This window comes from Gambusia affinis, linkage group LG19, assembly GCF_019740435.1.
Source record: "Gambusia affinis linkage group LG19, SWU_Gaff_1.0, whole genome shotgun sequence".
Taxonomy (NCBI): Eukaryota; Metazoa; Chordata; class Actinopteri; order Cyprinodontiformes; family Poeciliidae; genus Gambusia; species Gambusia affinis.
In genome coordinates, this window is record NC_057886.1 from 21,004,382 (window position 1) to 21,019,538 (window position 15,157).

General features: G+C 41.1%; 1 protein-coding gene across 1 annotated transcript; it reads right to left on the minus strand.

Moving 5' to 3' along the window:
- Window positions 1-1,348: 1,348 nt before the first annotated feature.
- On the minus strand, window positions 1,349-11,316 carry LOC122821829 (claudin-4-like). The gene is made up of 3 exons (XM_044100066.1): window positions 11,248-11,316; window positions 3,010-3,130; window positions 1,349-2,585 (listed from the first exon to the last, which is right to left on the minus strand). The coding sequence occupies exons 2-3, from the start codon at window positions 3,127-3,129 to the stop codon at window positions 2,124-2,126; spliced, it is 582 nt and encodes a 193-aa protein (XP_043956001.1). The 5' UTR covers window position 3,130; window positions 11,248-11,316; the 3' UTR covers window positions 1,349-2,123.
- Between the last annotated feature and the right edge of the window lie 3,841 nt (window positions 11,317-15,157).

The following is a 15,157-nucleotide window of genomic DNA, read 5'->3' on the forward strand; positions in this document are numbered from 1 at the left end:
CTGGCTGGCTCAAACAGAGAATTGTCTCCCCCTGGATGTCTCACTCACAGCTGGCAGAGAGGATTATTTACCATGGCAACGGAACCCAGAGCAGGGAGAGCTGCTGAGGACTTCAAATACGCATCACTGTAGTTCGAACTACTAGTTCAGTTAAAACAGAGGAGGACTGAGATGGCCTTTAGAAAAACTTGCTGCTATGGGCTGTATATAACTAATTTAACCCTGTCACTGTTACACATGGGATGAGTCTAGCCCTTTGAAATGAAGCTTACTGAAAATTTCAAAATAAAAGCCCTTGAAAATTTTTACATCAGGTCATTGCTTTTTTGAGCGTTATATGACTGATTTAATCCAATGACTGTTACACATGGGATGACTTTGACCCTTTCAAATGAAGCTTAACAAAAATTTCAAAATAAAAGCCTTGGGAATTTTTACATCATGTAATTGCTTTTTGGCTTTATGTGACTGGTTTATCCAAAGCACTATTACAAATTGGATTAGTGTTGGCATTAAAAATGTAGAATACTGAAAATTTAAAAATAAAAGACTCAAGATGCCCCTTCTGGACAGTGCACCGGAGGCGGTGCAGTGATATCATTCTGCATTATCTGTTTATCCGAGGTTAGGGAACTGCCTTGCGCAGCAAGGCAGTTCATTAGCATTAGCCTTTTAGCTTAAATAAGCTATTTTCTATTTTTCAGACTTATTAGCCATGTTTAGTATACTTAATGGAGTAAGTAAATGACAGTAAACATTCTAATGATACCCCACATGCTACTGAAAGTATTTATGCTTATATTAGCATATTTGCTCATTTTAGCTAATGCACTTGCTTTATCATACTGAATGTTGCATGTCCAGCTTACTTAACATTCTTGTGATTCTCCACATGCTATTGATTACATTGCAGCTTTCTTTAGCATTGATGCAAATTGTTAGCATCAGAACGCTGGGTCCAAACCGACGGGCACACTTTGGCAGGCCCCAGTTAAATTTCTTCAGGAATTTTCTAGTTTAGCTCTTTTTTGTTTTGATGGAAATAAAAACTGATTTTGAAAAAGTGCTTACCTTTTTAAAAGTTGTAGTTGGATCAGTTGTTGGCGGTTCTTCTGTTACATCTGGTCTTAAACGAGGTGGATCTTTGATTGTGAAATGATGCCATGTACACAATGTTGGCTTCACTTAAAAAACTGAGTAAGGAAGTTCAAAACTCTCTAAGTTTCATAAATCTGCTGTGGTTTGATGTCAGCAGATTAAACTGTTGGCATCTGAGCCAAAGGACAGGATGACTGCGATGTGCAGATCTAGAAAATCCAAAGTAATTATGCAAAATCAGCAAAAACTTTTCTCTTTATTTCTTGTTTGCAAATGAAAAATAAAAAAGCAAAAGCTGAAATATAAGATAAAATAAAGTCAGACGGTAACACTTTATTTTTAAATCAAAATTCTTTTGCATGTGAGTCAGAGATGAATAAAATAGCTGAAGTAAAGTTTTCTGTATGTAGCTTAAATTCTTTTATATTTTTGTGTAATTAAAAAAAACCTTCTATGGAATTTAATTTTTGATACATCTTATTTATTTTTCCAATCACATCTGTATCTGACCAAAGATAATGATCTGTTGTGATTATGGTACAAAAACAGAAATAGTAACAGTAAATGTTTTATCAATAAAAAATAAAGCAGAAAAGTGAGAAACATCATGAAATTGTTCGCTGAAGCAAATCTGGTTAGTAATTATGTTGACAGTTTTTAAAACTGGAATTAAGAAAGCATGAAAAAACAAAATGGATTTAATAAGCAAACAGAAAATACATCAGAAGGTCACTGAAATGAAATTTTCCTGCATACAGACATTTATTAATTTTAAAATTTTCCTGATAATTTTTGTGAAGTCAAATTTTAAGTGACCTTTTAAGAAAAATTCTAGGAATTCTGTCAAAATAAAATTGAAAGTCAAAGGATTTACAGTGTACCTGCCTTTCAGCTCCAAATGTTAACAATATAGAAATGATAATTTCACTTCGTCTTCCCAGTTTTTACCAGTTTAACTCCTTTGTCTACTTGTTAATTGGACACCAGTCGCTTCCATCAAACCTCTAAATTACATTTTTTTTAGCTTAAGCTCCGTTGCTGAAGAAACTGATGATTCCTCCAGAGCTGCTGGATCCGCATCTGATTAAGAAGCAGAGCACACCTCCAGTCAGCATCAACATCAAACCAGCTACATAGCCGATATAGATGCTCGCTCCCACCAAAACACGCATCTGACCAGTCTGTAAATTTCTAATATTATTTGAGAGCCAGCTGACTGGGATGATCACCAGCAGGCCGGCCAGCAGCAGGCCCACTCCGCCAGCCAGGATCATTTTGGTCTTGGTATCTCGGTTCTGAACACATTGGATGACGTCAGAACCAAAGAACAGGAGGAGGAGGCTGAGAACACCGAGCAAGCAGCTGATGACGGTCAAAGCCCTGAAGGCATGTAATTCAGAGGGTATCAAGGAGTCATCGTATGTTCCGCACTCCTGCGGTCCACTTCTGTACTTCTCACACATCTTCCACAGACCTTCATGAATTTCCTAGCCATCCAAAGACAGAGAAACAGATATTTACATTCACTTTATTAAACCTGTTCTATGAGATTAAAACAAATAGAAAAATCTAATTAATTTCTTTTTACTGAATGTCAAAATATGTGTTAATTTTTTTGAGAATCTTTTTAAACTCCCATCCAAACCAGAAGTTTCTATAAACTAATATAATTGAGTCTTTAAACAGTTTAGGAAAGCTCAGATGATGATGTCAGGAATCTGTAAGTTTCTCATGAGGCATAAATCTGAAAAGTCAAAATTCTTATATATCATATATTATTATAAAGACGTACTGCTTAAATTATACAATAACACATAAAATAATGGCTGATAAAAAAACCCCTTTATAGGTAAGTAATCATAATTATCATTCTAATGTCAACCATAAAATGCCTTTTGATTATATAATTACCATATCATCATCATCATGATGTAAAACAGCCCATTCAGGGAGGGCGCAGCAGATAATGACTCCAATCAGCCCGATGGCGCTCAGAGCCACAAATACCATCTGAACTGCTTTTGATGCCATTCTGTAAAAAAGGACAAATTAAAAAACTGGATTAAATCATTTTCTGCAATATATTCTTGGGGTTTCCTCTTGGCATCTTATGCAGGATTGGGTCACTGGCAGCGATGTGCATAGGCAGACACTAGAGGGCGCTAGAGCACCTGGAAACTCAAAACCACAACATGTTCAACATTCAGCAGCCTACATAAAAAACAACTACATATAGATTTAGATTTACATTTTACATCTACTCAAATTTAGCTTCAAGAAAAACTTAAAATATTTCTGTATCAAACTTGCACAACGAGCCACATGACAAGTCTTCCACTGTCCTCCATCTACAAAAACTAACGTGAAACTTAACATTCATGTCCTCAATAAAAATACTAAGCATAAGTTCTAGATTAAGACAAAATTTCTTGCTCATTTACAGAGAGAATACTCCCCACCTGACACCACATGGATGTAGATTAAGTTTTATTTTCCATTTCTGCATTTTTAAATATGTGATTATCAAACTATTTTAATGTCAATAGTATCAGCAGACATCTTGTTTTCAGTTCTCATGGCTTGTAGCTAACCTAATTTATTTTAACTAAACTAACCGGTTCGGGTCCGGTCCGCCTCGGCCAGATTCATTTTCTATTGGCAAATCCGGCCCGGCTCTTATTACTTCACTTATAACAAGACATTTCTCCTATGTTACAAGTGAATTAATCTGCCGATGGAACTAGAACTTTTTCATCAATACTAAGAAATTATTGACAAGCTCATATTTTGTGCTGTAACCTGGGCCACCACAGCACGCCCCTTTGTGCTGTAAAGTTACTTGTCAGTTAGTTTTGGCTTATTCCAAGTGTCATAAGATATTTGCAACACGAACTAGACTAAAATTACTTGGTAAGATTTTGTGTTTTTGGATGTATTTGAGTCCATCAGAACCAGAACCATGACATTCTCCATTGCTGAGTGTTGCTGCAAATATCAGAGGAGAGTTAACCACAAGCTGCAGCGTTCACTTCTCACCCACCACAACGAGGAACAGAGTGTAAAACGGAAAGTCTCAGTACCTGGGGTAAAATCTAACCGCATGTTACCAGTTAGAGCGCGACGTGGCAGAGGAAAGAAACTTTAGATTCTGGAGATGCGATGACGGCTGCTTGATTTTTTTTTTTGTGGCATGAGGCTCAAAATGTCTGTTTGCATTCCTGCATCTGGTAACAAAGTAAATAATCTCTGTGTTATTTTTGATCAGGATTTGTTATTTAAAACTCATATTAAACAGGTTTCTTTCATTTCCTTCTTTCCCCTCTGGGTTATTGCTAAAATTAAAGATAGTTTTTCCAGGAGTGACGTAGAAAACATAGTCCATGCATTTGTTACTTCAGAAAAACTTATTTGTAGAGGAATGGAAACATGGAACTCACTTCCTTCATCTGTTTAACAAATCTTAGAGCTTTTAAACAAGAACTGCTTAATTATTTTAGTGTATAGTTTTACAAATCTTAATTATCCAAATTATTTACCAGATCTAAACAATTCCAAATATAAAAATGAATTACAGATTTTGGTTCTAAACTAACTTAAATATATTCTAACTGCCCAAAAAAGAAAACTAAATTTGTAGAAATAACAATTCACAAAACTTAGCATAAATGGCCACAACAAGTCATTTATGAATTAATATGCTTTGTTTCTAATAAAGCTTAATTATGTAGATTTGTTTTTATTGTGTTCTTTTATAATAATGTACTGATCAGTTCATGCAGCATTAACTGAATACTGAAAGTCTTTCTGCAGTAATATAAAGTTTTCTTAAGGTTTTTCTATGAATGTTAGTATCTTGTTTGTGAGATATTTGAAGTTTTATATATTTTTCTTTAGGATAAAAATGCACCACAAACTTGTGTGCAAAATGCAAAAGCAAAACAGGCCAAACATGAACTTTCCATTCCTGCTAAGATATTATCAGAAACTTTCTGTAAGAAGGAAAGAAATAAAAGATATATAAATAGAGTTATTTTCACAAGGTAATAAAGTCATCTGACAGTTTTGAAATTTTAAGTTGACCTTTGTGTCTGTACACAAGGTCGTTTTGCAGGTATTTGCTTATTGCAAGTTAACGCAAAAGAAAATTTTTCCCATGTCCCTTTGGAGGCTCCGTATAATTATTTCATAAAGTGAAATAATTGTATAATTGTACTTAGACCATTATGCTATTAGGCTGATGATTTACAAATAAATAAAAATTTATATATAACTATAAATATGTTTCTAATATTGTGTTAAATGTGTAACTGTTTTTGTAATGAAGCCTAGGCGAAAATTCAAGCTGGGAGACAAAACACAGCCGTCCCACATCAGACACTCACCACGCCCCCGCTGCAGCCAATCGGGACAGGTGCGCCGCACCGCTTCAGCCAATCGTCGTTCACGGATCCCTTCAAAGGACAAGCTTTCCCGGATCTTCTCGCTCGTCAGCCGTGCTTCAAGGCTCGTCAGCCGTGCTCCGATTCTACGTATGCGCTTTCCAACCTCTCCCACATTCAGTCAGCTAGTCAGCTGCCTCCCGTCCGCCAGCATTCCCGGTCCTTCAGTCCCTAATTCAGCTCGCAGAAGCACCTTCGACCATCTTCGCCCTCTTTCAGAACCAGATACCGGGAGTGTCCCTCACCTGCCGGCTGCGCTCCTGTCGACTCCCAGTCATTCCTCACCGATCTAACCACCCTATCAAGCCTGCATTCGGCCTCCATTGATGTCTTTCCCTCATTGATGACGCAGGCGTCCTCTGCTATCCGCCTGGTTCCCCGCTCCGGCTCACCATCGTCAGCTGCTACGGCTCACTGGTGCTGTCAACCTGCAGCCAAGCGCTGGTTGTCTCCACGATCCGCCGTGGCTCCATTGGCGCACGTCGGCTCTTCCTCCTCGTCCCGTCATGGACTCGATCCGTTGCCCCATCTTCTCTACCAGTCCACCTCCAGGAGAAAACCGAAATCAGATCACTACGCTCACCTCCGCGTAGCTCAGCTCGCAGCTGGCTCTTCAGCCTCATCAACCGGGAACTTCGTTACGCCCATCGGGCGTCGTCTAGGTAAGACGTACCCACTCCTGATTCGTTCATTTGATATGCATCATGTCACCGTCAGCGCACCAGTACCTTTAATTCAGTTTATCTCGCCTCCTATTGCTGGTCAGTTGGCATCTCCAGGGTCTCGAGTAGCTCAATTTGTTAGAAGAGCCGGGGTTCTCACGGCCCCGCCATTTAATGGCGGACGCTCTTTGTCAACCTCATTCCGTTATTTCCCCGCTCAGGCCGCCGTAGCCCTCTCTTTCCTCTGTTGCTTAGCTCGCTCCAAATTCTGTCAGAAGTCCCAGTTTGTATCTCAGCACATTCTGCCCTCCAGCACAGCTGCCGCTGGTCTCCTAATCACAGCACTATATTTCTTTAAGCTTTTTTTTACTAATAGAGAGGATTCTCTTAAAGCTACACATGAAACGCACCTGAAAACAAACGAGTTTGGTGCAATCTTTTAATTACAAATTCCTCTTTTATTGGAGAAGGAAAAAAAAAAAAAAAAAAAAAACACGTTGGACCTGCCGCTCTCGTCTAGTTTCACACTCCTTTTATCAGGTCAAAGGAGACGTGCTTGCCCGTCCTTCATCCACGTAGTTCCTGTCGCCTGCGTCAACCTCAACCCTCTTACAGTCAGTTTTCACCTGCACAGCAATCCGAATTTCACGAGCGTCCTCTTTCAAGTCATTCACACGTGGCAATACCACCCGCACCGACGGCTTCCTTTCCTCCTCATTCAATGGTTCCGACTCCTTTCAAGGAGGCACTCACGCAGCGAATAAGCAGGCATGCGCTCTAAAGAGGTCCGTGCCATCTGCACAGTCGCCAGTCCAACAAACGCGTCAGGATACGACTAGCCAGCGTTTTGATAAATGCACGATCTATCATGTTTGTCACAATTGCTATGTAATCTCTGCTGGAGCTATTCGCAGTGAACCACAAAGCGCACTCGCATAAACAAGCGTCGTCCTTGATAGCCTGACGGCTTAACACCAAGTCTAACCGTCGCGTGGAGGCCAAGTTAATGTAGAAAATATTCAGTTACTGTAAAAAAAAAAAAAAAAAACAAAAAAAACTTATTTGTTTAATTAGTAATTTAATAAGAGAATTTGTTGAGGTTTAGGAAGTATTATTATATTGCATGTGGCTAAATTCATAATGTTTTAAGTGTTTTATTTTAAGTTTGTATACCTTATAACTTCATTGACCACTTTGCAATTTATGCAAAAGAGGTGAGGAGCCTGGCGTTAATAGAAGGGAAGAGAGGGAAAAAGGCGAGGTCGATGCAAGTGAGAATCGACAGAGCCACACAGTTTTCAACCGTAGTTTGTATTGTGGAGGTTATTTAAGATTTGACTGCTCATGTAAAGGATAACACAAGAAACTGTGGAATAAATCTTTTTGTTTTACATCTTTGCATCGGAGCGCTGTGGAAGTTTTTGTTTTCCTCCTCAAACACACGAGTGAAATCAGCGAAATTAACCTTGTGGAAACACACGTCGTCTGCGATAAAGCTTACAAAGATCTAACTTCCCTGGCATGTGGCCGTTTACCTAAAACCGTTATCGTTTGTCCCTCCCTGTCGGTTGCAAACGTAACCCAGGCTTTCCCTCTTCAAACCTGCAGCTGGTGGAGACACCCTACGGGCTCTGCGTTGCGTCATGTTGTATGTGTGAAGGTAGGATGTGTTCCTTGCAGAAGAGTAATCAGGCGCAGGGCTGTTCGTCGTGGGGAGACAACGCAGCTTACGGCCATCAAGTCTCATAGACTGCAGATCCCTGTCCACGCGGCTCGCGCTAACAAGTCTCACAGACTGCAGGCCCCCGCAGCGCAGCTCGAGCCTAACAAGTCTATCAGACTGCAGGCCCCCGCAAAGCGGCTCGCGCCCAACAAGTCTCGCAGACTGCACACCCCACCACGCGGCTCGCATTCAGCCAATGTCATTCTCTCGACCGACTCGCTTCAGGTCTTCACGGACGCCGCCCCATCCTCTGGTTTTGGGGGCTTTAAAAGGTAAATGGTTGCTGGAAAGTTGCCTTCCTATTTTCCTCAGTCCGAATCCTCTACATTTTATGAAATATTTCCCTTTGCCGTAGCTTGCCGCCTCTGGGGCCATCCTTGGAGCAGAATGCGTTTATTAGCGCGCTGCGATAATATTACCATGGTCCAAGCATTAATAAAGGCCGCCCATCCGTTAGCTCCATTATGCCTTTCATTCGCCGCACATGGCAAGCTGTCAACAACATTTCATCATCTCAGCTCAGCACGTTTCCGGTTATTACAATGCTATCGCCGACTCTCCGTCCCGTTCTAAGTTTCAGGTTTCGCTGTCCATGTCTTGCTGCCGACGCTCAACCCGAGCTAACGCAAACCTTCGAAGATCTGACGCTTTATAAATGGCTCTCTCCACTCCCTCTCGCGTTCATCACGCCACTACATAAAGTCGGGCTCCACCCCATCTACCCTCTTCACATACTCTCGCCTGGCAAACCTTCACCAAGTTCTGCTCTGCTATCAATTCTCCCCTTTACCCTGGTAGTATATCCACAGTTCTCGCTTTCATCACCTACTGTTTCGACCACCGTCGATTCGTACTGTCCTACATCCGCAGTCCGTTCACGGGCATCAGTTTTCACGTGAAGCTACAGAAACCTAGTTAATCACCTAGCCTCTTCTCGAACTCTGCTGCGAAGCTCCTTCTCAAAGGGATTGCTAAGCACAGCCCCTCTATTCCCGATAGCAGAGACTGATCACACTCCTACTACCTAGGAGTCTCATCACTGCGCTCCGTCCAGAGCTTTCTCCTCCTACACCTAAGCGCTCCTCCATGCGCTTTCCTGCTAGCCTTCCATGGATTTCTTGGGCTGAGTGAGTTCACGTCTGCATCGGAAGTATTCAGTTTGTCATGAGATTTATCTATATCTGATCTAAAATTCTTCGCGGACCACTACAATCCTTCACATCAAACACACCAAAACGAAAGGTTGTGTACTATCGCTATCGCACGCATGATCGGTCCGTTCTGTCCTTTTTGCTCAAATTCACATGTAAAGACATCAACTCTGCCACGAATCCAAATCTCTGTTTCTCACACCTGAATGCTTCGCCGTGACTGCTAACTGGTTCACTCACCACCTCAGACTGACGTTAGCAGCTTGCGGTCTTCCACCTAGTCACTTTTCAGGCCATTCTTTAGAATAGGCGCCGCTACATCTACTGCCGTTCAAGGCGTCCCTTTAGCTTCTCTCCTTCAGCTCGGACGCTTGGCGTCCTCAGCCTTCTCATCTTACATCAGACCCGATCTCTCAATCCTACTCAAAGCTCAACGTTCCATAACTGCAGGTGAGCATCTCGTCATATCTGGTGGTGGAGCGTTCTGCCATTTCTAACATCTCTTTCTGCTAGGAGATCCGGCCGGACCATCGGTCCTCAGCCCTCGGCTCGACAGCAGCCATTCCATCCTCCACAGGTCACCAAGCGGTTCGTGCCTAACAAGTCTATCAGACTGCAGGCCCCGCCAACGCCGCATCGCGCCTAACAAGTCTATCAGACTGCAGGCCCCGCCACGCCGCACGCGCCTAACAAGTCTATCAGACTGCAGGCCCCGCCAACGCGGCACGCGCCTAACAAGTCTATCAGACTGCAGGCCCCCGCCAACGCGGCACGCGCCTAACAAGTCTATCAGACTGCAGGCCCCCGCCAACGCGGCACGCGCCTAACAAGTCTATCAGACTGCAGGCCCCCGCCAACGCGGCACGCGCCTAACAAGTCTATCAGACTGCAGGCCCCCGCCAACGTAGCTGTGCCTAACAAGTCTTGCAGACTGCAGGCCAGCTAGGCCTCAACCCGCACCCTCTTTGGGGGAAGACTACCCTGAGCTAAACCTGGACCGATCACCTGCCTGGTGATCCTCAGCTCACAAGTCTTCCGCCGGGTTCGAAGCGCCAAAATTTCGGATCATTAAATCCTCTAACTGTTTCTCTTTCTCTGTGTGAGTCTATCCAGATTGAAATGAAGCCTAGGCGAAAATTCAAGCTGGGAGACAAAACACAGTCCACATCAGACACTCACCACGCCCCCGCTGCAGCCAATCGGGACAGGTGCGCCGCACCGCTTCAGCCAATCGTCGTTCACGGATCCCTTCAAAGGACAAGCTTTCCCGGATCTTCTCGCTCGTCAGCCGTGCTTCAACCCACCTCCTCCCCATCTCCACCATCATCCCAGGGACATCTTCCTAGCTCCCTCTCTGCTCCTTCGTTCAAGGCTCCGTTCCACCACCAGTATTCGGACCGGGGGGAAGACTACCCTGAGCTAAACCTGGACCGATCACCTGCCTGGTGATCCTCAGCTCACAAGTCTTCCGCCGGGTTCGAGCGCCAAAAATTTCGGATCATTAAATCCTCTAACTGTTTCTCTTTCTCTGTGTGAGTCTATCCAGATTGAAATGAATGTGTTTTTAATGATGTGAACCCAAGGAAGAGTAGCCAAATAAATAAACAAACAAATATTTATCCTCTTTTAGCTTCTCTTTATCTGCTTCCTATTAAATTAACACAAAAAGCTGTAAATAATCAGTTTTATTAAAGGTTTTCCTGATGTGTCTTTGTTAGGCTGCTGGAGGACAAACTGAACGCTTCAATATCCAGTGAAGTCATTTTATCTTTTTCTTTATTTTTAACTCTTTGTTGAAGCTGCGATTCCTTTCAGCTGAGATGATGCTGCCGTTAACTAAACGTTCTCGCTCTCCTACGACTAACCTTTTACTTTTCTGTAACATTAAAAATATATATTTTTTGTTTTGCTTTGTAAATTCCTTAGAGATAACATATTTTGAATTGGCTCATTAGAAATAAACTGAACTGAAAATAATTTCTTTTGTCTCCTTCCGTACAGAGCACATTAAAATGTATAAGTGATGAGAAAAGCCTAATTTGGTTCTTAAAAGAATAATTTTGTGCACATTATAATGGATTTCTAATAAAATAAGAATTCAACAGTTATTCTATCTTTGCTAAATCAGTTTTTCTTAGCAGTAAAAAGAAATAAAAAGGCAAATAATTTCTTACCTTTCTCACGTTCTGCAGGTTCTTCTGTTGAGACTTGAAGCAAAGTGGAGACCAGATGAAATGGCACTGTAGATATGGGTGGTGCTTCATAACAGGTTCTGTTTCATTTTATAGGGTTTTTTTTTTTACACATCTTAGGTTTTGTTTTGTGTCAGTGAAGAGTTTGTGGTCACCTAAATGTAACAGGATGTTACATTTAGGTGAGATGATGTTTCTACTAAACATCTTTAGCAAATGTTTAGTAGAAAGATTTGATTTTGTCTACAATTAAAAGAAAAACATTGAGTATCTCAAACTCGTCTAGATATTCTGGAGCTGGTTTTGAACATGGATAAGATGAAAGCGATGGTTTTGTCTCAAACTACCAGAGATCCCTCTGTTGCTTCCCACTGCTCTCTGTGCACAAATGGAGTTTGACAGAGATTATAAATATCTTGGTTTTATTTTAGATGATGAGCTTTCTTTTAACCTCTAGAACCTCTAGAACCCGACAGACCCACCGGTGGGTCTGTCGGGTAAAAAGCACATAGAACATTTTTGGCCATCAACATCAATGTGATTCTATTAATCAAGGTCATTACTTTAAAACTGTTTTAAAAAATTTTTAAACTTGTGCTTACACTCACTGGCCACTTTATTAGGTACACCTTGCTAGTACCGGGTTGGACCCAGTACCAGAACTGCTTCAATTCTTTGTGGCAGATTCAACAAGGTACTGGAAACATTCCTCAGAGTCTGGTCCATATTAGCATGATAGCATCATGCAGTTGCTGCAGATTTGGCACAGATCCATGATGTGAATCTCTGGTTGCACCACATCCTAAAGGTTCTCTACTGGATTGAGATCTGGTGTCTGTGGAGGCCATTCGAGTTCAGTGAACTCGTTGTTCAAGAAATCAGTCTGAGATGACTTACTCTTTATGACATGGCGCGTTATCCTGCTGGAAGTAGCCAAGAGAGGATGGGTTCACTGTGGTCATGAAGGGATGGACATGGTCAGCAGCAACACTCAGCTAGGCTGTGGTGTTGACGCCATGCTCAGTTGGTACTAATGGGCCCAAAGTGTGCCAGGAAAATTTCCCCCACCAGCCTGAACCGTTGATATGAGGCAGGATGGATCCATGCTTTCATGTTGTTGACGCCAAATTCTGACCCGACCGTCTGAATGTCGCAGCAGAAATCGAGACTCATCAGACCAGGAAACCTTTTTCCAAACATCTATTGTCCAGTTTTGGTGAACCTGTGCAAATTGTAGCCTCAGTTTCCTGTTCTTAGCTGCCAGGAGAGGCACCTGGTGTGGTTTTCTGCTGCTGTAGCCCATCAAGGTCCAACATGTTGTGTGTTCAGAGATGCTCTTCTGCAGACCTCGGTTGTTACAATTTGAGTTTCTGTTGCCGTTCTATCAGCTCCAACCAGTCCGGTCATTCTCCTCTGACCTCTGGCATCAACAAGGCATTTGCCCCAAAGAACTGCCGCTCACTGGATATTTTCTCTTCTTCAGACCATTCTCTGTAAACCCTGGAGATGGTTGTGCGTGAAAATCCCAGTAAATCAGCAGGTTCTTAAATACTCAGACCAGCCCGACTGGCACAAACGAAGTCACTTAAATCACGTTTCTTCCTCGTTCTGATGCTCGGTTTGAACTGCAGCAGACTGTCTTGGCCGCGTCTTCATGCCTAAATGCATCGAGTTGCTGCCATCCGATTGCCTGATTTGATATTTGTGTTAGTCAGCAGTTGGACAGGTGTATGTTTTAATTTTTAATTTTGTGTAACCCGGTTGCTGTGTGTTGCAGGTTTCTGCCCAGGTCCCTCTTCAAAATGAGATCTGGTTAAATAAAGAAAATAAAAAACATTGAGACCCTCAAAAGCTGGATATGAATAATCAGAGTTCTTAGGAAGTTTTTCACTTAAAACCTGAAAATTGGGCTCTGCAGATGTTGAGACATTTTACAAAGTGAACATCATCATTAACAGATTTTATTTTATTTTTTCCTCTCGTTCTCGGTGAAGGCGGACGCTTTTTTCCTCTGCTCCCTCCCTGACCTGCTTGCTCTATTTTTGTCCTGTCTTTTTCTACATCTTTGCACATCCTCCAAATCTACAAATTATGGATCTGGTCAACCTGTCTCTCAATGCAATTGATCAAATTTTCTCAATGAGAAGTCTGGGAACAGGAGAGCCCTCTTGTCCTGCAGGGACACACTTGATGGGATTCACCCTGGATTTATTCATGATAACAGGATTTCTGCTGTTTGGAGCTTGTGGATACCTGGATTATCGACAAATATGTGACAGACTTGGCCAAACTAGCGAACACTCAGACTGTTGATGTGGACAGAGACGCAAGTTGAATGTGAGTCTTGCTGGGACTCGCAGCCCAGCTGAGGACTCAAAAACTCACCAACGGAATAGAATCGATCTTGGAGAAGCTTTGGTTTAGTGGAACGACCACACTAATTTGGATAATCGGAACTGAGATGTATTCTGTATAGAATATAGAAATCATGTAAGAAACATAAAATGAATTAAATAATGAGGCAAAATTGTTATCTGGGTTCTTGTTGAACCTCTGAAGATGATAAAAACGATGGCTTCTTCATGAAACCAAGTTACGGACAACCCTCATTGTCCTCTTCATGTTACTGTCTCAGGAAAAAAAGTGTCTGAAAAAAAGTATCTGAATTAATATGAGTTACAACAGCATTTAATTTCCCTTTGGGATCAATTAAGAATTTCTAACTGATTTTATGTCATGCAACTGCAACTGCGTCAAAAGATCGCTGTGAAATTTCAGTTTGGGCTGCTGGCAGCGATACTGCCACCTGGTGGCAGCTAGTATCCACAGACACTGAATCAGAGATAACTGTGTTTTATGTACATGTTCTGTTTCATTTATTTTTAAGAGTGTACATCCTCCCCAAACACACCAATGAAGCTACAAAAAGGCAAAAGGTGAAAAAAAAACAGAATGAAGATGAAGATCCAACTCCTAAGGAATTACAAAAAACTTTAATCTTGGCTGCAACTATAAAAATAAACAACAGAACCGACTAAAGTAATTAACCAATTGTGTTCCTGTTTTTCTATTAAATAATTTTTATGCACCAGTGGGGTTTTTTAAAATGTTAGCACAGTTGTACAATTTTAATATTACTATTGACAAAATAAATTACATGACATTCAAATTCAAAAATACTTAATAGATCCGAAAGGAAAATTAAATGTTGTTGTACCTCACATTAATTTAAATTATCCAGTTATATTAGATATGATCACTGTTGGAAGAAAAGATCTGTATTATGTCAAATGCATAATTTATTTTATCTTCACAAATTGAGAATAGTTCAGTTTCTTTGTAATGAATACAAAATTTTTCTTCTCACTTTTTTCCCCCCAAACAAAACCGATTCATCTGTCACAAGTCAAAAATACATTTGGAGCAGAAACTATAAAATCCATTTAAATTTTGTTGTTTTAATGAATCAGCATCTTAAATTGTTTTGTTCCTGTGATTTAAATATAATCTGTCTCCCTAAAAACATAGAAGAGGCTCTGAAAGGAGGAGAAAAGGACTATTATGTCAGTAATAGATCCGACATTGATGAATTTGATATTCCTTTTTCCAACAGGTCAAATTAAGGTAAAAAAAAATTATCTGTGATAAAAAGAAAGTATGTCCAAGGGTTGACCAGATTCATGACTTAGCAACCTGCCGTTTGGTTTGTATTATTACTACCTGTTGTTTTGTCTTATTTTCAGTAATACAAAATAAACCCTCTAAATCAAAGTATTTCATGGATCCCATGACTTTTATAGAAATAAAATTATTCTTTAACGTTTAGGATAAATGCCATGCAGATTACGAAGGAAAGAAATTTAGAAAACTGGGCATATAGCCATTGTTTGAA

Bases quoted from the DNA above. Each gene is read 5' to 3' on its own strand.
- LOC122821829 (XM_044100066.1), bottom strand. From the start codon at position 3,129: ATGGCATCAAAAGCAGTTCAGATGGTATTTGTGGCTCTGAGCGCCATC. The intron at 2,586-3,009 runs GTAATTATATAA...TTGGATGGCTAG, and splicing joins ATCATGATGATGATGATATG to GAAATTCATGAAGGTCTGTG.